Source organism: Pinus tabuliformis, chromosome 2_1 (genome assembly GCF_031772625.1).
Source record: "Pinus tabuliformis cultivar Carrire ecotype Pingquan chromosome 2_1, CPIR1, whole genome shotgun sequence".
Classification (NCBI taxonomy): Eukaryota; Viridiplantae; Streptophyta; class Pinopsida; order Pinales; family Pinaceae; genus Pinus; species Pinus tabuliformis.
This window is the reverse complement of record NC_142299.1, coordinates 955,921,597-955,946,745: the sequence shown is the minus strand read 5'-3', so window position 1 is coordinate 955,946,745 and position 25,149 is coordinate 955,921,597. Positions and strand designations below refer to the sequence as shown.

The 25,149-nt window shown below is 39.8% G+C and overlaps 1 protein-coding gene across 4 annotated transcripts in view; it reads right to left on the bottom strand.

Annotated features, from left to right (window-relative positions):
• Window positions 1-13,787: 13,787 nt before the first annotated feature.
• Window positions 13,788-25,149, bottom strand: part of LOC149203814 (UBQ, helicase-c and DEAD-like helicase domain-containing protein) — a 420,226-nt gene continuing 408,864 nt past the window's right edge. For 3 of the 4 annotated variants that reach the window (XR_016253976.1, XR_016253977.1, XR_016253978.1), the window contains 4 exons: window positions 14,871-14,966; window positions 14,680-14,742; window positions 14,344-14,532; window positions 13,788-14,144 (listed from right to left, as the gene is read on the bottom strand). Coding sequence is in view for 1 of the 4 variants with exons in the window: in XM_089403572.1 (XP_089259698.1) it covers window positions 14,488-14,532; window positions 14,680-14,742; window positions 14,871-14,966 (204 nt within the window). In the remaining 3 variants the exon portion in view is untranslated. Of the gene's footprint in view, window positions 14,145-14,342; window positions 14,533-14,679; window positions 14,743-14,870; window positions 14,967-25,149 lie in introns of those variants that run through there. The other variant, XM_089403572.1, reaches the window with a different exon arrangement.

Below are 25,149 nucleotides of genomic sequence, written 5' to 3'. Positions count from 1 at the left end.
TTGTAAGTTTGTTATGTGTATCATTTTCCTACTCTTCTCTTCTGCAAATTAAGTAAATGAAGTGTTAAGGTAGAATTCATGGTTTCTATGCTCTGCCTTTAAGTTTGCTTAATATCTATGTTTTCATCTGTTTAAGGAGAACTCTCGATGGTTTCTTGCTCTCCTTGACTCCTCACCACTCATATCTATCCATTCACTTATTTCAAAGGCATCAAGACAATCTCCTACCTTGCCCCAAAAAGACCTCTGCAAAAACTGTCTCATCCCCGCACCCAAAATTGTCGTGCTCAGTTTTCCAACAAAACCCTAAAAATCTAAAATCAAACTTTCCCTATCAGTTTACTAGCCTAAGTGGTTTGATGTTGCCTTGGATTTTGTCTTTTTCAGCCTGAGGCCAGATTCAAGTGCTAACATATTGGTGACCATACTGGGGAGAACAAATGGTTTTCTTGTTGATATCATTTGTTTTATAAGCTACAGACGGAGCCTGAAGTTATGCCAAGTAGCCTTCGAAACGCTTTTGCTTTGCGTTAGCGGAAGTAGATAAACGCTGCTTCAGTCAATCTCCGGTTTAGCTTGTAAACGTGACATCTAACTTGTTAATTACCCCAGTACATGTATCAAGTTCAGATCTGATTGTTGATGGTGGACAACGATCAGAAACTGACAAGGCTGAAATCATTCACTAGCGACTCCTTCACTGAAAACTCCAGAGATCAATGCTTCATGGTGACTTCACTGCAGGAAGATTAGTAGCTTTGAGCTTTTCAAAATGGATCGGGTTGCAAGAAGATATGCTCCCATGAGCCGAGATCACATCCCTGGTTTTCCAAATAAAATTCCGAAGGTAGATTGGTCAAGGAATTTGCCTACATTTAAAGATGATGGTAGGAAGGACGCTGCTCTACATCTGGTTAGATTTCACATGCATATTCGCAAGTTGAAGGTTGATTTTCCTGAAGATTGCTTGATGAAGATATTCTTGGCCACTCTGGAAGGTAAAGCCCAATCATGGTATGAAAGTTTGCTGCCTGCTTGTATTTACTGTTTAAAGGATTTTCATGCTATGTTCATTGAACGATATAAGGACTCTTATCCATCATTAAATTTAGTTCAAGACTGTTGCAAGCATGCTTATAGTTTTATTGAAAGCCTTGAGAAATATTATGAAGATGATAATTTTATGGATGATGAGATCATGGAGGCTCTGTATGAGAATCCATTTCAGCAGCATAAAGAAACCTTAGAGGATACTTGTCCAGATGATCAGGACATTTTGCAGCAGAATCAAGATCAGCAGGCTGAAGATGGTCATATGGTGGAAGATGATGAAAGAGAGGGTTCTATTACAGATCTGCCCACAGAAGAAGACAACGTGCAGGGTAGTCAAGATTCAATTTCAGAATGTGATGCAGTCGAGTCAGCTATTTCAGATCAACATTCAGATCATGATGACCAAGAATACCTTGTGCTGAATCCCATCAAAGAGAGCTCTGCTGTTGAGATCATAGACAAAGTTGTGGATTCAGATGTTCATAAAAAACAGAATGAGATCTTTGTGCAAGTAAGTGATCAATCTCCTTTCAATAACTCAGTAATAAATGATAGTTTGAATGCCCTGTCATATGAAGATAATTACTGTTTAAGCAGAAGAAAACAAAAAGCATTGTCTCCTTTGTCTGAAGATGAGATAGATCTACTTTTGAGAGGTCTTGTTACAGCCCAAGCTACAGCAGATTTGCAGTGCACACATAGTCAGGAAAGTGTTGGAGAAACTTCTTCCTCTTTTGAAAAAGATGACTGTCTTATAATCAGTTTTGTAGACCAGCAAAAAGATAATTTTTTCTTTCACAAAGATGATAAGGCTGTCATGTTTGATAATCTCGAAGATTGTTTTTTGTTTAAGAATGACCGACAACACATTCACACCACAGAAGATCAAAACATTCAGGATTTCCATTCAGATTCCTCTTCATATGTTTCATGTGCTGAAATGTTTTTCCAAGAAGAGATCTGCTCATCCATTTGTTCAGAGTTTTTTGAAGCCTATGAGCATACTTTTACTGAAGCACGTGATGAAGGCGGATCAGAATTTGAAACAAAGGACACCTTGTTCTTTCAGCAGGAGGTGGCAATGGCAAATCTTCATGTTTTTTACGATCCTCTAGCAAGTTTGTTGCAGCCAGCAGTGAAAGTGTTTATTACAGTGTTTTTTTGCAGCCATGGTCAACTATGTTTTTGGATGCCCAGTGATGGGTTTGTACTGTTGACCAGAAGATCTAATCAGGGGAATCAATCAAGAAGGCATCTGCTTGATTGGTTGCATTGGCATTTTGATATAGTTTGATGGTATATTGTCTTGTAAGAAACACAGGTGGTTGTCATCATGATTTCAGATCTTGATGGACTGCTGCCCTTCAAATAAGCTTTGTAAGTTCTTGTTTTCGTTAAGTCAGTCATGAGTCATTTATGAGTCAGTTTTCAGTCATGTTGGTTTCATAATTGTGTCGGCTTGAGTCAGGTTTCAGTCAATAAATGAGTCAAAGTCTTGTGTCGTTTTCCGAAATAATGGACTCCATAGCCCAATGGACAAAGGCGTTGGTTTGCTCTCCCAAAGATCTGCCGTTCTTGGCACCTCCAAGGAGCTACCATCCCCATTGGAGCCAATGTTAGTGTCAGTCTTTCCAGCGTTCCTCCAGTGATAAAATATGCTCTTACAAAGTGGTCTCAGAGTGTCAAGGTCAAATTTTGTCATTTCAGTGAGTCTTCAAGCAAAATTTGGTCACTAGGCATTAGATCTAGGGTTTGCTTTCACTCCTTCTAAAGTTGTCCAAATGTCGGTCCATGTCATCATTCAGCTGATTCTATCATCATTCATAGGGTTGTCATTATCATGTCAGTGTCTAATGAGTCATTTTACACCTTGTTCATGCTTCAGTTGTGCCTAGGCAAGGTCATTTCCCTCTCCTAGGGTTTTGAAGGCAATCTCTCTTGGATGGTCAAATCATTAGCAAAACTTGTATCCAGATGTTCATACACCTTCCCCTATCCTTCATGTACCTTATCAAATGTTTCCCATCACTGCGATCCCCCAAATTCCTCATTTTCGCACAAACCCTAGTTTCTTGCTACAACCTGACAATTTTCTAGGTTGGACTTGTGTTTTGCCCTTTTGGACCCCTTCCCCTCACTCAATATCTGAGATTCTACTTTCTCCTGCTTCCTAACATCCCTCCCTACTCCCCAAAATTTCCTCAAGAATTTACAAGCCCCTCATCCCCTTCATTTCACTTCATTTCCACAAAATTCCTAGTTTCACACATCGGGATAAGTTTCATTCAAAAGATGTTTCAGAGCAATCAAAGATGAATTTTGGAAATCTGAGAGAGGTTTTTGTCCACAACATGCCAAAGAAGAAAACCCTCCTTCACTTTTTACACAAGTGTCATGGTTTTAGAGAAATGTCAAAAATATCGTTTCCTCAGGAGAATCGAATGCACCTCTGAAGTGACCTTGGGAAAATCAAGTTTTCTCCTAGCGTAGTTGGATAAATGACTTTCTTGATGATTCAAATGATAACTAGACACAAAGAGCTTTCCAATGAGCTATCATGAGCTCAATTTGGAGTTGAGGAAGGCATTCAAAAGTTGACTGCAACAGCACTCTGCCTTGAGGCAGTCTCATTTGGCACATTTTGACCAGTCTTGGGAGATTTGATTTTTGACAGGGCAAATGAATTCCAAATTGAAAAATTTCAGTTGGGTTGGAAAGTAGACTCAAAGACCTTTCCAACGAGCTATCTTGCAGCCAATTTGGACACCATGAAGGCCTCTAAAAAGCATCTGAAAGTCGCGCTACGCGTAGGGCTTAGGCGCGCTACGCATCAGGGTTTTGGCTCAACGCGTAGCGCGCCACGCGCTACCCTTAAGTTGGGGAGGTCCATTTCACAAAAAATCAGCATTTTTGGATTTTTCATGACAAAATACACTTGCTCAGCCACTGCCAAGAAGTTTCATGGAGATTTGAGCCCCCAAAAGGTCAAAAAACAAGCAAAAAATGACCTTCTGCCACTTTTTGGACACACAGGAAGCAGTCTTGGGAGATTGCAATTTTGGAGGGGCAAATGGCCACCAAATTGAGAAATTCCACTTGGGCTGGAGAGTAGACATCCAGACCTTTCCAACAAGCCCACCTGAGCCTCATTTGGATGCCGGGAAGTGCCCCAAAAGTGGGATGAAAGGCGCGCTACGCGTAGAGATTTGGCGCGCTACGCATCAGGGTATTTTCCAAGTTTTTCATCTTCAACACAGGAAAACGCAGCTATTTGACCAGTTTTGACTTTTGGAGGGATTTTTCACCTCCCTTGATGTAATTAATGAAATTTCATGTTGACATGGCACTTATTTACTTATTCTAGAAGATTCATTCATAAAATAGCAGAAATTTAATGAATGAATTGGTTTCCTAGCTTATAGAGGCAAGTTGTTTTGATTGCCTAGATTGTAGTGCTTAGTTTAGAATTGGTTGAAACAGCTCCTAGGATGATGAGCTCGACCCCTAGAGGCTAGGGAATGGGTTGGCATGGTCTATATTATGTATTTTGTAAATCATTTTCATGGTTGGAGAGGTTGGACTCTTAAGGGATAAGCTTACACTGTATTACTCTTTGTATCTCTGCAATTTTGGCAAAGGAAAGACCAGGGTTTTGCAACACTATTTGGGATTCCTGTGGTGATTTGTGTTGATGGTGTGTTTCTCTCATGTACTTGTAAGTTTGTTATGTGTATCATTTTCCTACTCTTCTCTTCTGCAAATTAAGTAAATGAAGTGTTAAGGTAGAATTCATGGTTTCTATGCTCTGCCTTTAAGTTTGCTTAATATCTATGTTTTCATCTGTTTAAGGAGAACTCTCGATGGTTTCTTGCTCTCCTTGACTCCTCACCGGTCATATCTATCCATTCACTTATTTCAAAGGCATCAAGACAATCTCCTACCTTGCCCCAAAAAGACCTATGCAAAAACTGGGTCTCATCCCCGCACCCAAAATTGCCGTGCTCAGTTTTTCAAAAAAACCCTAAAAATCTAAAATCAAACTTTCCCTATCAGTTTACTAGCCTAAAATCAGTGTTCTTTATTGGTCATCTCAGCCCTTTGAAGACCTTTTGCCGAGATAGACCCGGAGAGAGCCCTCTCCTGTCCCCGTAGGGCTAGCTACGAGGCTAAGTGGTTTGATGTTGCCTTGGATTTTGTCTTTTTCAGCCTGAGGCCAGATTCAAGCACTAACAGACCCGACCAAATATATATCATAGTTTATTCCCATGTCGCATCTGGCACCTATCACATTCCTTTGTGATGGGCCCCCTCCACTAAACTGCGATTGCGATATGCGATATAAACCCGGACCCGATATCATTATCCGCCCGCATTTATAAAATTTTAGATCCCCCATAGTGCGTTTTGCAAAGAATTCCTTTGTTAAATAATTTTTATGATTTTAACGAAGAAATAATTAAACCTCCATTTTAACTGCTAATCTGGGTTTTAAGCCATAATACAACCATTTCAGCCATTTTTATCATTCCTACCCTCCGTACTCCTTCACTCCACCATTGTCCGATCTAAAGCGTTAAGATCCAATGACCCTTGGAAAATTTCGAGTTGAGTCTTTGTACGGGCATTACCCACCCGAAAAGTGGTATTCCACCGTCCTCCTTTGCTACGTGTTAGGCTCATATCATTTCGGGTGACCCCTTCCCAAAACCGCCCACGCCCTATAAGCGGTGCGATGAAAACCGCCTTCTGCAAAACGACAAAATGGTTACTGTTTACTATCGCACCATATTTCAAAGGAAAACTGTTTTTCCCATTTAAAAGCCAAAATGACCATTTTGCTCTTTTTTTTTCTATTTTACATAGCGAACCCTCCATAAACCTCTGCGACCAAAAAACCATCATTTTACCTTCAGATACGCCCTAGACTCCTTCCGATAGCCTTTAAAGCTCAATAAAATCATCGCCAACCTTCTCTGCCACCTGTGTTTTCTTAAATAATTTCTGTGTTTTGCAGGTGAAGACTGTTGTTCCAGGTTTACAAAGAAAAAGCTTGTGTACAGTTGGAGGACAAATATGAAGACCATATTAAATCGCTTCACCCTGTAACATAAAATCAAAAGCGATTCACTGTTGAAAAACACAGTAAGAATTTGAAATCCATAGTAAGGATAAAAGGATCACAGTAAAGGTTACTCATCAGGGTGAAAGCATACTACACAGAGTTTAAAGAGTATCAGGGAAAAATATCAATTGAAAGAATCAACCAGCGTGAAGGATACAAACAAATTAGCAGCTTAAAGGGCAAAATATCAAACATCAAACATCAAATTCAACACAACCTGAATAAAAGGGACAACAAGAAGCAATTCAATAGTTGCCCCTATCTTCTTGCATGAAGATCTTTTCCTTTCCCAGAATAAATCTTAAACAATTTTAGGATATTTCTTAGTTTTATTATTGTATAAATAACTCTCTTCTCGAGATGTTATAGGTTCGGAGTTCAAGATTCATAGTTCATTGCTTGTAAAGTCTTGACTATTAATACTACTTTGAACCTAGAAGCCACCTTTGAAAGAAGCTTTTGCAGACACTTGATGTACTCAGTCTTTTTGGAACCTTAATACAAAGCAGAGGATTTTGAATCTGGTTTTACACAGTTTTGTATTATCCTGTAAGTTTTTCCAGTTATCAATGATTGTGTTTTTCTTCATATGCTTATGACTTATAGAGATATCCAGGTAGGAATAATTGTGTCTCAATTACTTCCTATAAGCCCTTGAAGTGATCATCTATTAAGAGAATGGATTAATGAACTGTCTGTTTAGCTAATCCCCTCTAATCAATAAATCTTCAACGTCATGTGTAAGCATTAAGTATACTGCCCTGAACCTTTGGAACGTAGTTTAGAAGGTTTTCCAACTTATGATTGTTCTATTTTACAGTATGGAAACTGTGATAATTATATTTTTTGCTATCTTCTACTCACCACTATTTTTTATTTATATCACTATGTAATGCTTTATAGCAGCCCTTTGCTGAAGTATTAATATAACCCAAAGGATTAATTACTTTAATTTTACATGTGTTTTCATTCATTGGTTTTCCAAAAACTTAAACCAAAACCCCAAAACAATTATTTTAGATGCTCTGGCATTGGTAGTTGACCTACTACTATCTCAGAGGTACCACATAAGCCAACTAGCTTATCCCACATTTCTTTGGCAGAGTTACAATTCATGACTTTTGTAAACTCGGAATCAATGATTCCACTAGTGATGGAGTTCAAGGCTTTTGGATTTGCAATGTAGGCTTTCCTCTCGTCTTGATCTATTGGAAGAGTGGGAGGAATTTGGTACTCATTTTGAACGAAATGCCAAACTTCAGGTCCAAGGGACATTAAGTAGTAAGTCATTCTCTTTTTCCAAAAACCAAAATTAGTGCCATTGAACAGAGGAGGTCTTCCTGATGCTTCGTGATTTCTCATCATGGCTATGAATCCTTCTTCAAGCTGTTAAGCTAATATGAAGAAGCCTACTCTGATACCAATTGTTGGAAATATTGAGGGGGAGGGGTAGGGGGGTGAATCAATATTTCTTTTTATGTTGTTCTTTTTATCACCAAAACATATATATGTATGGAACACAAAAATAGATAGTTGAAATAAATTCTTTTATTAACACAAACAGTGCAATGAAATAAATACAATATATTGCTGGTTGCAATCAGTTACCAAGCACCAACTTGGACTTTTGTGAGGCTCAACCCTCCAGAGCACCAACTCTATTCTTCCAAGGCAATAGTTCTACACTTAGGAGCACCAACTCCCAAGGATTCTAGTCCTTTTAGTTGTGAGGCTCCAACCCCGTGGGCTCCAACCCAAACCTGGTATAAACTGTTTTGCTGTAGTTCTCTGCTCCCAAACCTGCTGAGCTTCTGTTTCACTCCTGTTCTCCTGCTTCTCCTGCCTCTACTGCCTCTGCTGAACTTCGGCTTCCTCTCACACTGATAATTCACTCCCACTTCCTTGCTTTTTCCTGTTTTTGTATTCCTGATGCCTCTGACTGTTCGTTTCCGCTTCCCACTGGCTCTTCAGCGTCTTCAACGCTCGCTTCAGCTTCCTCTCTGCTGGCTTGTCCTTTGGCTTCCCTCTTCTTCATTGATTTGGTTTTTCAGTTTCCTCTGCGCTGGCTTTCCATTCGACTTCTTGGCTTTTTGGTCGCTGTATGTTAAAAACTGTAACAGAGCCCCGTTTTTTCAATGATAAAGGCATACACAGAGACTGTATTGTTTAACAGACATTCCACGTTCCACTTGCCATCGCAATTGTCTTTAGTTCAGCCTCCTAAACTATCAGGTGTGTTTTATATGCATCTTTGGCCTTAAAACCCTGCGCAATACAAAAAATTGAATACACAGAGTTATATGAAAAAACACAACCGATCCGCTTAAGGGAGGACTTCAAATTTAATTCACCTAAGTCTATAACTGCATCGGATCCGATGTGCAATTGCAATCGGCAGTGGCGCTCATGACATTGCTAATGGCCGATGGCCGATTCTCCATTGGACGCGATATTATATTAAGCAGTAGTTGATAACTCCATTGGATCCACAACAAGGCCTTACACACTTGCGATATGGCGAATGCGATATCATATTAAGCCCAACTATAATGTTGCATTGGGTCCGGTCTTGCAATCGCAATCGGTGCTTTGCAGAGGACAACCCTTTGGGCATTATTGCGATGGGTGGATGCGATATTGCATTAAGCCATAGCACAATGTTGCAGCGGGTCCACATGTATATGTTGCTGTCGGGGGCTTGGGGTGATGGCACATAACCGAACCACCGATTTCACTAACGCTGATATATATATATATATATACACTATTGGAGGCAGAAATCACATATATATAAAAAACCTATGCATAAAGGCAAGTTGCATATATGCCTGCTTCGATAGTGTATATTGATATAACTGTGTTTTCTGCCTTCGATGGTGCAAATTGCCTTTATGCATAGGTTTTCGATCTATATGTGATTTTCGCCTCCAATAGTGTATTTTGATGTATATGTACACTCTGCCTCTAATAGTGTATTTGCATATATGTATAGGTTTTTGCCGCCGATAGTGTATATAGCCTATATATATATATATATATGTTTTTGCTGCTGATAGTGTATATAGCCTATATATATGAGTTTTGGCATTCGATAGTGTTAACGCATGCATATATGCTCTCTAATAGCTCTCGATAGCTCTATTTTGCTCTCTGCTTCCTCCAATAGCTTTGTTTGCTCCTCTGACCTGTTTGCTCCTCCGATGGCTCTATTTGCTCCCTCCGATGGTTCTGTTTGCTCCTCTTGGCTCCTCGAATATTGCCATATTGACATCAATGACAATCTATGTCTACAACTCCATCATGAAGAACGATGCTTGGGAGGTGGTTCCTAGATCGTTAGATAGGGCAATGGTTGGTTCTCGCTAGATCTATAAGATCAAGCACACTGCAAATGAAGGCATAAAAAAATTTAAAGGTAGGTTTATCACTAAGGGATTCTCTCAGAAAGAGGGAATAGATTGTGAGGAAACATTAACTCCCACAACCAAGTATACTTCCATTAGGGTCGTGATCTTACTTGCAATGCAGATGGGATGGCAGATTCATCAGATGGATGTGAAGATGACATTCTTAAATGAATTCATAGAAGAAGTGTACAACGAGTAGCTAGAGGGGTTTGATGCATACAACAAGAAGACACAAGTATGCAAATTGAAGAGAGAACTATATGAGCTCAAGCAAGCTCCCACGACTTGGAGTGGTCATATTGATAACTACTTGCAAGTGGGGTTTGAGGCATACAATAAGAAGACACAAGTATGAAAATTGAAGAGAGAACCATACGAGCTCAAGCAAGCTCCCATGACATGGAGTGGTCGTATTGATAGCTACTTGCAAGTGATGGGCTTCGTCAAGAGTGAGGTATATTCCAATCTCTACTATCTTATGGTTGGGGGTGAACCACTCATTACTGTTTTATATGTGGATGATCTATTTATGACTAGGGCTCATAGAAGACTACAAGGGGGACTTATCAACAAAGTTCGAGATGAAATATTTGGGGTTGATGCACTATTTTCTAGGACTAAAGGTGTGGTAGACAAATGGGGAAATTTTCCTTGGTCAAGGGAAATATACTTTGGAGATCTTGAAGAAATTAAGGATGTTGGACCCCCCTCTATATAGACAACTTATTAGCTTTGTTATGTATCTGGTCAACACAATGTCAAATATTTTCTTTGTAGTCAATTCTCTTAGTCAGTTCATGGTGAAATGAAAGAGAGTGCATTGGACAACAAGAAAGCATGTGTTGCAATTTCTGCGAGGTACAATTTAGTATGAGTTGAAATATACTGAAGGAGATGGTGTCATGTTGATTGATTACACTGATGCAAATTGGGAAAGTAATGCATGGACCGAAAAAGCACTTCCAAGTGTTGCTTCAACATGGGATTAGGGGTTGTCTCTTGGTACAACAGGAAGCATAAATTTGTTGCATTAAGCTCTACAGAAACAAAGTACATGGCAATGAGCATGGCAACATGTGAAGCCATGTGGTTTTGAAAGTTGTTAGGAGCACTGTTTGGTCAAGCGATAAGAGCCAACCATATTCACTGTGATAATCAAAGTTGCATCAAGCTATCTAAAATCTAGTATTTCATGATTGGTTGAAACATATCAACACACGATACAATTTCATTAGGGATTGTTACAACATGGATTAGTTGAAATACAATATGTGACTAAAAATCAACAAGTGGTAGACACTTTGAAAAAGGCATTCACAAAAGGAAAGTTTGTTTTTTTTTTCGGGACAAGTTGGGTGTTATTGAGAACACATTCCTCGTTAAGAGGGAGTGTTAAATATCATAGCTCAGACATGTGTTCTAGCCTAGTGATGTGTTACTAAGGCTAGGAACATAGCGGAATGAAAGCCAAGGCCATGTAATTTTTCCTAAGTTTCACCTAGGGAAAATGTTTTAATAAGTTAATTAATGATTTCTAAATATTTCCTAAGTTAAAACTTAGGAAAATTGGTTAATTAATTGACATTAGTTAAGATAAAGTCGATTTGCCTCTAGAAGCTTCTTAAAAGTTTCTAAGATGATTTTAGCCATTGATTGGGACAAGATAACTTCTAATCTTGGCCATTCATTTGTGAATGAGAGATTATAAAGGGAAATCAATGGGTAGCATTGGAGCACATTGAGTTGAGTATAATTGGGTGAGTGTTTAGAGAGACACCAAGAGGATTTCAACAACAATAATTAAGGAAAATATTTTCAGGGTTTATTCTTCATCGAGACTTCCAACCTTTGAGTTTTAAAGGGAGGTTTTGCTAGCCGAATTATTTTCTGTAGGAGGGTCAAGTTTTCCAGAGGCAAAGTTGATGAGAGAAGTCACACATGTGAAGGCCAAGTAGATCCACAGAGGGAGATCGTGAGGTTTCTCAGTTCGTTTTGATTAGTTGAGGTGAAGATCAATTTTGTTGGAGCTTTGCCAATATCAGGGAAGCAATAAATGTAATTGCCCACCAATAGATTTGCTGAAGATTTAATAATAAAACCCTCATCCTCAAAACTAGTTTTCTCCACCTTGAGGTTTTTCCAAAGACATTTGTCCAAAAATATTTGTATTATTTGTGTGATTGGTTTCTCATATGTTTGTCCAAAAATATTTGTATTATTTGTGTGATTGGTTTCTCATATGTTTTGCTACGTTTTTATTTTTGTCAATGGTATTGTTCATGTTTTTTATTCATTACTTTCAACTGAAAATTTAATTATGCTATGTATAAATAATTAGAATAATTTATTGGGTTAATATCACCTTTTGGATAGTGTAAATTTCACATTTAATATAATTTATGGATAGAGTATTTTCCACAAAAAAACACATTGATCTTTTACCATTATATGAGTTTTCTTTAACATGTAGGATAGGGAATAGTTACCAAAAATGTGGTGATAAACTACAGTTTCTCGTAAAAGGTTGTGCAAGATTGGAAACATGTTTCCAATAACAATATATATTTTTAAATGAGAAATAAGTTTCTTTAAAAATGATCAACAAGAAGAGACGAAAAAAATACCCATACATTTCCTAACCCTAAAACTCACTCATAAATTCAAAACCATCTCATTCCCTCACTTTTTTCATAACTATGCGTTCTATATCATCATTTCTTCTACACATTTGTGTTATACCTTTGCAACTTAACAATCTGGATATTGGAACTTCAACTCGAAAGCTTGATTTCTAGTGTTGAATGGTCAAGGCAATGGGTTTGGCTCAAACAATATCTAAAAGAGGCAGCTTAGAAGATTCAATAGAAATTTACAAGATTTGTTCCTTTACTTATCATTTTAAAACTAAATAATGAACCTTTATGAATTATGATTTTTATATTTGTATCACAAACTCTTATAAATATAACCAAGAATCATTCAGTTTTTAATAAACTTATGAATGTGATATCTCTATTTATGTTCTTGTATAAATTTGAACGATTTTCAATATATATTTAAAAACCCTAAAATGCTACTTTTAATGAAATTTTAGAAATTTTATTCACATGCTATACATGTTTATGTTTCATTCCTATTCCCGATGACAAATTTAGAGCCTCAAAAATCATCTTTGACTTCCAACTTATCCCCGATTTCTAGAATGTGGCATCTCCAAAAAGCAATAATTTGTTCTCTACTAAAGTCAGAAGTAACTTAATATTAAGGATCATAATGACTATTATTATCTGGAAACCGCTACCAATTTTCCACCAAGTTGCAAAGATATCAAAACAGTGGGATGTTTGGAGGCACCCTCCAAATTTTAGAAAACGTTGCAGGGGATGTTGAGACCGCATACATCGAGGGCCTTTCCCGAAGTACTAAAAAATTAAGATTTAAATATACAGAAAACATACCTGTAAATGTGAGTTTGGGTGTAACTGCTTTATGCTTGGGGCATATTTCTTTGAATTTGTTATGATTTTATTACTTCTCTAAATTGTACTTTTTCTGAATACCTGGAAGTACCTTTATTTTTTAGGGTGTTTGTGGACATTCCCTTTGTATGGAATGCATGATTCCTAACATCTCCCCAAAGTATTTAGAAAACATCCTATTGAAGTATCTGTACCTTGGAAGCACATTGAGTACACTCCGTAGCCCTTAAATTTGTATCTGTGTAATAATGGATAATGCTTCTTATTAAAATACTTATTAAAAAGTATTTGGAAAACATCCATTGAAGTACCCAAATCTTGAGAGCACATTGAGCACACTCCCTACCCCTTAAGAATGTGTCTCTGTGAAATAATGATTAATAATTCTTATAGAAATGTTTGTTACCCACAGCTCTGGTAAAATAGAGTAAATAAAAAAAGTAAAATCACATACTTTGTAATGGAAAACGCATTTGGCATCCAATGACATTAAAATAAAATACATTCACTAATAAACTTACGTGAATTATGAGGATCGATAAAAATGCAAGCAAAACCACTAAGAAACTCGCGTGGACCAGAAAACCAGATACATGTTTTCTGAAAATGATACAGAATTGTTTTTATAAGCTTGAGTTATCAACTTATACCGTACAACTTTCATAGATGGCGCCTGGACCTTGGTGCCTGAAGCAATAAGGTACCGTGATGTAACAACTTAGAGCATGCATAGATACTCAACGATCCACAAGATCACCTCTTTTCACATAATATCCACTTTAGTCTACAATCAATAATGAATGCCTATAAAAGTATATAGTAATATACTCATGAAATGAGGAATAAACTGGGAGTCCTCCGGCAATAATGACGAATCATAAAAGTCCATTTGGAGTATCATATAGAACACAGAAGCACCATACTCCCCTTTTTTAACACCGATATGTTTATTTGACGTGGTCCTGTTCATTTGCTTTTCTGCAAGGAACATGTTTGCACCCCACGCGACAGTATTCACTGCACTTTGGTTATGCTAATCCCTCTCAAGTGAAAACCAACAGAAGGGGGAACAGGTCACGATCCCTATAATAACAATATAATACTGTTAGTAGAAGGAAATCAAAAGTAACATTAAACCCATACAACTAGATCTATCACTATCCATCTAACAGTGATATTTCGGAGTTAGATTTCCTGGACTGACGCATCTTCTTAAATTATAGTTTCTAATTTAGTCATTTTTCTGTCATCCATATAATTTTGTGGGTTCCTCTGCACATACCACTTGCGCGGTAGAGTTATCCCAAATAATAAAAGCAATCCAAAATGGCTTGAGAAATGGATGCCCTGTTATCCCGACTACAACTGACAGATTCAAAAACCGCATAAACAGTATTTATTGTTCCATTTTAGAGGCTTCAATAGCTTATTTCAGTCCCTCTCTGTAGTTCTCCTCTGCTTGAATGACACCCTGCAGTTAATTTTTAAAATTAATAAAACTCACTTCCTGGCGTTGCAGCAGTTGTAATTGAATTTCGGCAGGGAAGATATAACTTTCATGTCCAATCCTTTCAAGTAATCACATTTTGTTCTTCAATATGAGCCGACAAAATTATACCTTTAGAATAATTACGGCCGCCTGCTTGTCTATAACTTCATTATACTCGCTACAAGAAAAATTCTGCAGAATGTACTCAAACAGTTTGTCAGACTACTTTTTTACCAAACCACGACGTGTGAAATATGTAATGTGAGTATCTAATCAACAAGTCTAAAAGAACCAGAACGGCTAACAGCTCAAACATTAACCTGGACACAATTTGGGCAACCTGTGCCAGCAGCGCACTCGCATGTAACTAGCAGTTCCAATGCAGCTTGAAGCAGTTCAGCAAAGAGCGGGCGTGCCTGAAACAAAAGATCAGGTATTAGACTTGTGCATCTCAAAGTAGATAGAGAAATAATACTATCACCCTCGTGATTTTCAATTTTGTGTACAGCGTGGTACCAAGATTATACAAATGCGAATTCATATAAGATTCGATTTGAAAAAATATTACCAAATACGTAATCGAAAAATATGGAGGTATCATCTCATAAGGACAAAAATATGATTTTTCTTCCAAAGTTTATGAAGGATTTCAGCACCAGGAAAGTGCAATAAATGAGAAAAAGTAATTCATTTTTTGAAAATTTCACTATTTTAGGTTTTTAGGGTATAATTTTTTTTAAAAGGTTTTTGCGTTGTTCTTTTGGGTTTATACATCTATGAATATTAAGGATATGAGATATATCATCTAAAACATTAAAAAATATGTTGATCACACTGTGTTCATGTTAGCTTTAGGGGGTTACTCCAAAAATGTTTTCACCTAGCTAGGAGAGCACTAGATCTCCTAGTTCCTTGGTGATATTTGATGGACATATGGATGAATATGTTTTCACCTAGCTAGGAGAGCACTAGATCTCCTAATTCCTTGGTGATATTTGATGGACATATGGATGGTTCATCAGTGAGTGGATGCTTGACCTTGGATAGTGCTAGTATGGTACACTTATTAGGAGGTTTTTATCCTTGTGGCATGATGACTAACCCATGGGTGCAATAATAAGTGAGTTGGTTGCTTAATTAGGAGAGGTACCTAACTAGGAAGATACCTAGGAAGGACTAACTAGGAGGGCACTTAGTCCTAAGAGCACAAAACCATGTGGCATCAATCTAGGTTGGATCCTTGAATTGAAGACACTTGGTTGAGGAGCTTATTTCATGGAGATTGGTTGTGGACTTAAACAAATTTATTGAGGAGAAGCATTGGAGCAAGTAACTCCTTTAAGGCACAGGTTGAGAGGCATTGGGCACAAGTGGGCATGTGACACATTGCTAGAGAAGCAACTTGCATGAAGGCAGTTAGCAAACAAAGCACCATGTTAAAGGGAAAGTGGACTAACAACATGTTGGATAGTGCACCATCTTTGAGGAGGGTCACTGGGCCCAAAGAGGCATCATGCTTGGAGGGCACACCAATTTGAGGTTGGGAAAAACCCTAATGTGACACTTGTCATCCTTTTATTGTAGAGCACTCCATGGGGGTATAACTTGTTGACTTGGTTGTAGGGTTACTTGTGTGGACCTTGCTGTTGCAAAATCTAGCAAGCCTCGGAGAGGGGTACCCTACAAGGCTAATACTAGACCAAAAAACAACAATGAGGTAGTGGCCCACTGTCACCATAGCCAAAACCCCCTGCTCTATGGATTTTCACCGATGGGAGGAGTCCCAAAGTGTGAATAGGTCAATAACTATTCTATGTATATGGTTTGGGATGATTGAGAGGCTTCTGAGGGAAAGGCTCAACTTAAGCATAAAGTCTCAATCAATAGTCGGGTTTGATTGATTGAGGGTTGGGAAGGCCCAAGGTCAAAATGCTAAGAAAGGGATTCCAACAATGATTTTCAACAAGGCATATGAAACCCTCAAACAAACCCCTAAGTTGAAAGCCCAAGGTCAAAATGCTTATAAAGGGATTCCAACAATGATTTTCAATAAAACAAAGGCACATGAAACCCTCAAACAAACCCCTAAGTTGAAGCAACACTAAGCTAGGGTTTACCCTAGGGCAAGAAAGTTTATGGGAGAAATTGAAGTGAGTGCCTGCCGAGAGTGTTGATTTTGAGGCAACCAATTATGCCCTTGGCATTTAGATTTTCCAATCCCAAAAATCTCCTTTGCCTAGAGATTTGCACTAAGCTCTAGTTTGCGAGATTGGCCTTGAAGCGGATGAATTAGGTTAAGGGAGAGAGGAAAAATTTTATGGATGAAAAGTGAGTTTGATTAGCAACACAATAGGGCACTGCCTTGTTCCTTGGTAGTATGGAGTCTATGAGTTGATAGGGTAGCCGATAGTTGTGAAAATTCTGAAACTTGGAATCCTATTGTAGCAACAGGAAATTATTCTTCTAATTGTTATTTTAATTAACAATTTATTCACTGTTTCCTACAACAAATATTAAATAACTCACTGCAACCTACACAAATAAAACTGCGCAAGAATAAACGTTAAAAGAAATGCTAGCACACACACATAAAATAACACAGCTATTTTTAGATATATGTCCCTGGAAAAACCCAACTTGGGAAAACTGGTGCAACAACTGAGGGTTTTAATATTAAGCAACAATGAAATAATTTGAGTACAACTGGATGCCAAAACTGGCAATCCTATAGAGAAAAACTGGCAAGAAAAATCTAGTGAGGAAATTCCCTCACTCCACAGGGAGATTTGGGCTCTGACGTCAACTCAAATTACGCTGTCCAAATTGGCTCTATGCAGCTACTGCGTCACCCTAGTCGTCTAGGAAAATGTCTCTCCCGGCCTTAGGAACCTCTTCCTAGCTTCTGGCACTGAAACTCGTCTTTCCCCAACAGAATCGAAGTTGCCTCTAGAGGCTACTTCGCTACTTTGCGTCAGCCTCTCTGCGAATTCCTTCACTGGATCTGGAATCCTTCCTCTGGCTTCACTGTCTCTACCCCTCTCTCACTACTTCGATCTCACTAGCTCTCTCTTCAGCGACTGACTGTTGCTACTCTGGAAATCAAACTGCTCAAGTGTCTTCTCCAAGTTCCCATCGACTTCTTCTTATAATCCTTTGATGGGACTCCAACGGCCAAGATTACATCTTAATTGATGGCTAGGATTAACTTAAAGTCGATCCGTGTGAGTTTCTAGATCATTCACACATTGACTTAATTAATTCTGATTAATTAACCATATTCCCCAAGTTAAGACTTATGAAATATTTAAAAACTGGTTAATAATCTAATTAAGTCATTTCTAGGCAGAATTTTTAGAAATGATTTCTGGGTTTTGGAGATCTCATGTATTCTAGCCACTCTACAAAATTTTGTGGCTAGAACACATCCGATGATACAAATACTAACACTCCCTCTTAGCGAGGAATGTGTTCTAGTGCTCTACTGCACACCTTGTAGCAACACCCTGTCTCTACATCATCTCCTGTCATGTTGTTGATGTATGGTTGTTGCTACCCACAAACCACTGCGCAACTCTGATATGTTCTGCATCTGCGCTGTCGCTGACCCTGCTGCACAGCTACCAACACTGCATCTGCACTGCAACTCCCTCTCATCTATTGTTGCTGCGACTGCAACAATGCAATTGAGAAGCATCCTAAACACTAAATCCACTGTGATTAGCATGATGCATCTGTCTCCCGAGTCCTGACTGTTACTAGCTACTACTCTGTCCACTGAAGACTCTTCACTAGTGTTGACTTTGCACTATGTCAACTGCACTGTTACCAACTCTGCACTGAGCTCCCCAACATTTGACTGCTACTAGTCTGCAATTGTTACTCGGCCTTTGACTGCATCTACTGCCACTGATCCATCCTTCTAATGAACATTGGGCCCCCATAGCAAGGTATTGATCCATGAGGTGGACCTCCTCAAGGATCCTATCCATCTGTAGCACTCTGGGGCTACAACACCAAATCTCCCCACCTCACTCCTAGAGGTATGTCAGCAATCATGGTGAAGTCTTCTTCCAGCGTAGAGGAAAGCCTATCGATCTCAACTGATGCTGCTTGTTGGTCCTACTTCTCCTCCTTATCCTTTTTCCTGAGAGGACATTAGGTACTGTAGTGACCGAGTTCACCACATCTGAAGCACTTGACCTTTGACAAGTCCTTCTTCTTTCTTCTCTGCTCCCCTTGCCCCTCACTGGGACCGTTTGATGCGAGGGCCACATTCTCCTCCTCCTTCACTTGCTTCAATCTGCTACTGCCATTGACATAGCTCTTCAATAGAGCTCGTCTCAACTCCTCTTGCTGCAAATCAGCCCACATTTTGTCCCACCTTGGCAAGGTATCTCTGCCCAAAATACTTTGGATGAATACATGCCATTCCTCGGAGACATTGTTTCGTGCCAATCACACTAGCTTTGTGGGTTGGGACACTGCCCCAATAGCTGACAACTGGTCTCGGACCTCATGAATGTTGGTGAGGAAGGAGTCTATACCTTCCCCCTTCTGCATCTGGATGAGCCTCAACTTCTCTTCTACGTACATCTTCCGCTGCTCGTAAGTGCCCTAGTATAGCGTGGAGAATGTATCCCACATCTCTTTGGCAGTATTTTTACCAGCTATGTGAGAAACAACATGATCCCGAACACCATCTAGGATCAATCTCTTTGCCCGCGCCATCTCCTTTCTGTATTCCTTCAGCTGCTCTGCAACCCGGGGTACTGCTGCCACTGCATCAATATATGTCTTCAGGCCAAACTCATCTAGAAGGAAGGACATCCTTGCCTTCTAGATGACATAATTGGAAGCTCCATCCAACCTGTCCTGATCACGAAGCCCAACAGTGGCCATCTCAACAAATGTCAAAAATCTCCTCTTCCCTTCTGCTGAGCTGCTGCTTAGTTATTCGCACTCCCTTCTGGAGTGAGAATATTTGCTCACAACGATTGTTGATCTGCAAGGAAAAAAGTCGAACTTCTTCTTGAGACTAGAAGTTCCCTAAGGAAAATTTTCCCTTTGTGTGTGATCTTCTTCCTTCCACCCGACGCTGGCTTTGCTCTAGCAAACTGCTGCCAAATCCATTGCGTCCCGCTAGAGATATTCTCTGCGAAAATACTGGGCTGCTCCCTTTGCTTCTGGAATCACTTGATCTGAAGATATTGATTTTTTTGTCCCTCTCAAAAAAATCGAATCTCCTCAAGTAACCCGGCCTTCAGGAACGATGAATGCATTGCCTCTGGCAGTTTCGATCTGCTGCTCACATTGAACAACGAAACTCCTTTTGTCTTCGCCTTTGAGCTCTCCGATTGATCACCAAAAAAACATGGTAGTGCCTTGTTCCTTGGGAGTATGGAGTCTATGAGTTGATAGGATAGCCAATAGTTGTGAAAATTTTGAAACTCGGAATCCTATTGCAGCAACTGGAAATTATTCTCCTAATTGTTATTTTAATTAACAATTTATTCATTGTTTCCTACAACAAACACTGAATACTTGACACTGCAACCTACACAAATAACTAAAGAAGAATAAACGTTGGAAGAAATGCTAGCACACACACATAAAATAACACAGTTATTTTTGGACAAATGACCCCAGAAAAACCCATCTTGGGATAACCGAGTATACCTGGATGCCGAAACTGTCTATCCTACAGAGCAAAACTGGAAGAAAAATCTAGTGAGGAAATTTTCTCACCCCACAAGAAAATTCGGGCCCTGACCTCTACTCAAATTGAGCTATCCAAACTGGCTCTACGTAGCTATTGTGTTACTCTAGCGTAGTTACTTCTGCCCTCAGTTCGAACTAGCTTCTCCTCAAGTCGTCTGGTCTATCGCTTTTTGGGAAAATGTCTCTCCTGGCCTTCAGAACATCTACCCAACTTTTAGCACTGAAACTCGTCTTTCTCCAGCAAAATCAATGTTGCCTCTAGAGGCTACTACACTGCTTTGTGTTAGCCTCTCTGTTGCTCCTCTGCCTCTTTGCAAATGCACTCACTAGATCTGGAATCCTTCCTCCGGCTTCACTGTCTTTTCCCCTTTCTCATTAGCTCTCTCTTCGGCAACTGACTGTTGTTACTTTGGAAATCGATTTTCTCAAGTGTCTTTTCCAAGTGCCTATCAACTTCTTATAATCCTTTGTTGGGACTCTAGCGACCAAGATTAAATCTTAATCAATGGCTAGGATTAACTTGAAGTCAATCCATGTGAGTTTTTAGATCATTCACACCTTGAATTAATTAATTCTGATTAATTAACCATATTCCCTAAGTTTAGACTTAGGAAATATTCAAAAACTGGGTAATAATCTAATTAAATCATTTCTAGGCAGAATTTCCAGAAACAATTTTTGGGTTTCGGAGATCTCATGTATTCTAGCCTCCCCACAAAATTTCACGGCTAAAACACATCTGATGCTACAAAAACTAACAACAGTTGCTATGGAGGAAGGATAATTGATGTCCTAGCATCAACCCTTTCAATTACCCATGTAATGAATCAAGGAGTTTTATGGGAGAGCTAATTAAAGTTCACCACTAGGATATCATCAACATGTTATTCATGAGTAATGCATGCAACAATGAGAACTAGATTCTAATTAACAATTTTAAATAATTTAGGGCACAATAGAAAACCTAGATTCAAACATTCCATACATTAGACGAGTGTTGCGGGGGAGCCCCTCCCCCCCTTTCACTCTCACTCCCAAAGTGCGCTTCGGACAGAAGCACTCAGGGAGTGACGCTGAGAGCACGCTACTAAATCGCTCTTGTATGGAAGCGATTTTCAAGAGCGCGCTCTAGCAAAAAAAGAATTGCTCCCTAGATTTTTGTGAAAATTTCTGAATCTACACATCAGAAACCCCTACTGCAATTATTGGTTTAACATCTCCTACTTGTTCTTTGCATTAACAAGTTATTTAATTACATAAATATCGATGTAAAACACTATTGCAGCCTACACATACATACAAATCATGAACTGAAATACAATGAGACAATCACACAAGGAACACCGTTATTTTTGGACAATTGTCCCCGGAAAAACCCAATTCGGGAAAGCCAGTGAAGTATATAGAGGGCTTGCATTATTAAGCAGATTCTTGAATACAACTAGGGTGGTAGATATCGCTCACCCAACAGAGAAAAATCCTAGCAGAAGTACCTCTACCCGGAGAAAGATATTCTGGCAAATTCAACAACTAGATGATCAAACCCCACGGATGACCTGGCAGTTCCCAGTGTTGGCCAGCGATGGCTACTCCAAGCTCTGTGTTGGAACTGCGTCACCTCCTCTAGAAGCTGTCACCCCCACAGTGAGCCTACCTTGCTCAGAAAGTCGATTTGCTGAACTGCTCCCTCTCCGCCCCACAAAATTTCTCCAGTGCTGCCTCCAAGGGCCTGTGTCAACCTCTACAACTTTTGCGTCACCTGTGTCAGCCCCTACGGCCTCTGCGTAACCCTCTCTAGGACTAAGCTGTCTCTCCCGACGCTGCTTTGCCTCTCTACTATGTATTCTTCGACGTCAGACTGAAGTTCCCTTGCCGAACTGCCCCTCACTGCAACTCAGACCACTACCTCAATTTTCTCAGCAAACCACACCCCAAAAGAGTCGAACTCTTTGATCAATTCGGTGTGTCTCCCACTGACCCTCAAGCCTCCTCTTATACTTTTCCTGTTGATGAATCAACGACCGAGATTAAGTCCTTAATAAACGGTTAAGATTATAACTGATTTAATCCTCGTCACTTAGAACCTTCTCACCCATATTTTTATTAATACACATTAATATTTTTATTTTCCTAAGTTTCGACTAAGGAACCCATTAAAAATATTAATTATTTTAATAACTCCTCATCCAGGTGGATTTCTCCAAACAATTTCTAGGTTCTGGAGATCTCATGTATTCTAACCCCTCTACAAAATTTTAGAGCTAGAGCATGTTGATTTGGGGTAGCATTGGATGTGCTATAGCCACGAAATTTGGTGGAGAAGTTGGGGCACATGAGATATCCAATACCCAAAAAGGGTTTGGGCAGATTCTAAACAGATCAGAAAATATTAAAATAATTAATATTTTTAATGGAGTCCCTAAGTCTAAACTTAGGGAAAATAAAATATTAATGGGTATTAATATGAATCTGTGTTAGAATGGTCCAAAAGAAATGGATCAATCCAGATCTAATCTTAGCTGTTGATTAGAGACTTAATCTTGGCCGTTGATATGTCAACAGGAAAAGTATAAGAAGAGGCTTGAGGGTCACTTAGAGAATACATCAGAATGATCAGTCATTCTATTCTCTAGACTAGAGTTTGCTAAGACAGATAGAATTAGTGATCGAGAGATGCAGTTGAGGGGCATTTGAGTACAGAGAGACAGAGGCAAAGATAGTGTCGGGAGAGCAGCGCAGTAGCCAAGGAGAGTGACGCAGAGGCAGCTAGGGCTCACGCAGGGCCACACAGAGGCAGTCGAGAGTTGCGCAAAGCCTCAAAGAGGCCAACGTTGTTGACGCAGAGGGCCAGAGGGATGATGCAGGGCTTCTTAGGGCTACCGCAGACCCATCCGGGGTGACGCAGGGCTAGTGTGAGGCAGAGAGGCGCTGACACAGTGCAAAGAGAGGCTGACGCTGGGGTTTCTGGGGATGATTTATGCTAAGTCGCTGTCGGAAGGATTATCCGAGGTTTTAGCGAGAAGATTTGTCAGAATCTGAGAGGTATTACTACCAAGGAAATTCTCTGTTGGGTAGGCCAGTTTCAGCACCCAGATTGTACTCTGATACTGCTTAATAAGAAAACCCTCAGATAGCTGCACCGGTTTTCCCACCTCGGGTTTTCCCAGGAACATTAGTCCAAAAATAATGGTGTCATATGGCGTGTTTTTTTATGTTTCTTTTAGTTGTTGATATGTAATATGTTGAGCACACACTAGTGTTTATTTTTAGTATTTACATTATAAATAACTTGTTAAGGAAAATAACAAATAGGTAGGAATAAATCAGATAAAGTGCATAGAGGGTTTCTAACTAAATAAACATAGAAACTTCAATAAAGCACATCCAATACTACTCAAAATAAACACTCCATCTTAGCGAGGAATGTGCTCTAGTAATACTTCTCAACAAAAGTACTACATTGATCTACTACATCGGTCCTTTGTGCCGCTGATGCTTGGCCTGTTGCCCTTCATCCATTGCAGCGTTGCTTCCTATACAATTGCCCATGACTTTGCCACTGCCACTACTACATTTGTACTGCAACTCCCTCTCAAAATGCTGCATCATGCTGCCCATAGCACTGCCACTACTAACTATTGCACTGCAACTCAGTCACTAAGAAGTAAGTCACTGAAACTTCACCCAAAAACTGACATCTTGGTTAGTATGGATGCCTCATGATGCTGAAGCTACCTCTGTTGCTACTGCGCTGTTGCAAACTGCTTTGTGCCTCTCGCACTGCTACAACATCCACTGCGCTACCTCAGAATTTGGCACTCTAGCTCTGCGACTGTTGCTCCATCACACTTTGCTCCAACTGACACCTGTTGTTTTGCTACTGTCATTAAGGGCTCCCGAAGCCATATGTGATCCAAGAGTTTGGGTACCTCAAGGATCATGCCCCCATGTAGTCCTCTCGACTACAACTCGATGTCGCTCCACCTCTTTTCCAGAGGTGCATGAGCACTCATGGCACAATCGTCATCCTCGCCTTCCTTGTTCACTTCACTAGAGCAACTTTCGATTCAGAAGCTTCCCCCTTGCCCTTCTCCCAGGGGCACTGAGTGGCATAATGTCTCAGTTCCCCACAGTTGAAGCATCTGACCTTGGTGATGACATTCTTCTTCTTTTTTTCTTTCACTTGTCTTGACGATGCGAGATTTGCATCCTCCTCCTCCTCCTTCTTGACTCGGGCTCCCTTGTTGCTACTCCTTGTCTTGGTCATCCTCCTGAGCTCTTCTTTTCGAAGAGCTGCCCACATCTCCTCCCAACTGGGGAGAGTTTCTCTGCCAAGGATACTTTGGACAAAGGTCTCCTAGTCCTCGATGACTGCATTCAGGGCAGTCCTGACCATGAACTTAGGATCTGGTGTAGACCTCACGAAAGTCAACTGGTTGCAAATCCCTTGCAACTTGAGAAGGAAGGGATCAATCTCTTCTCCCTTCTGCGTCTGATATTGTCTCAGCGCATTTTCTAATAACATCTTCTGTTGGACGAAAGATCCTTGATACAAGGTGGTCAACGCCTCCCACATCAACCAGATCCCTGATACAAGGTGGTCAACGCCTCCCACATCTCCCTTGTTGTATTCTTCTCAACAATGTGTGGTATTACATGATCTTTGACCCTGTTTAGGATCATGCACTTGGCCTTAGCCTGGGCCTCCCCGTATTTCTTCAACGGATCAGCGTCGACTGGCTCAGTAACTACCTTCAAGGCATAGTCCTTGATGCGATGTTTGTCTAGGATTGTTAGGATCCTGACCTTCCAGATGACAAAATTGGATGCTCCATCCAATCTGTCTTGATCCCTCAACTCATTCATTGCCATCTCTGCTAA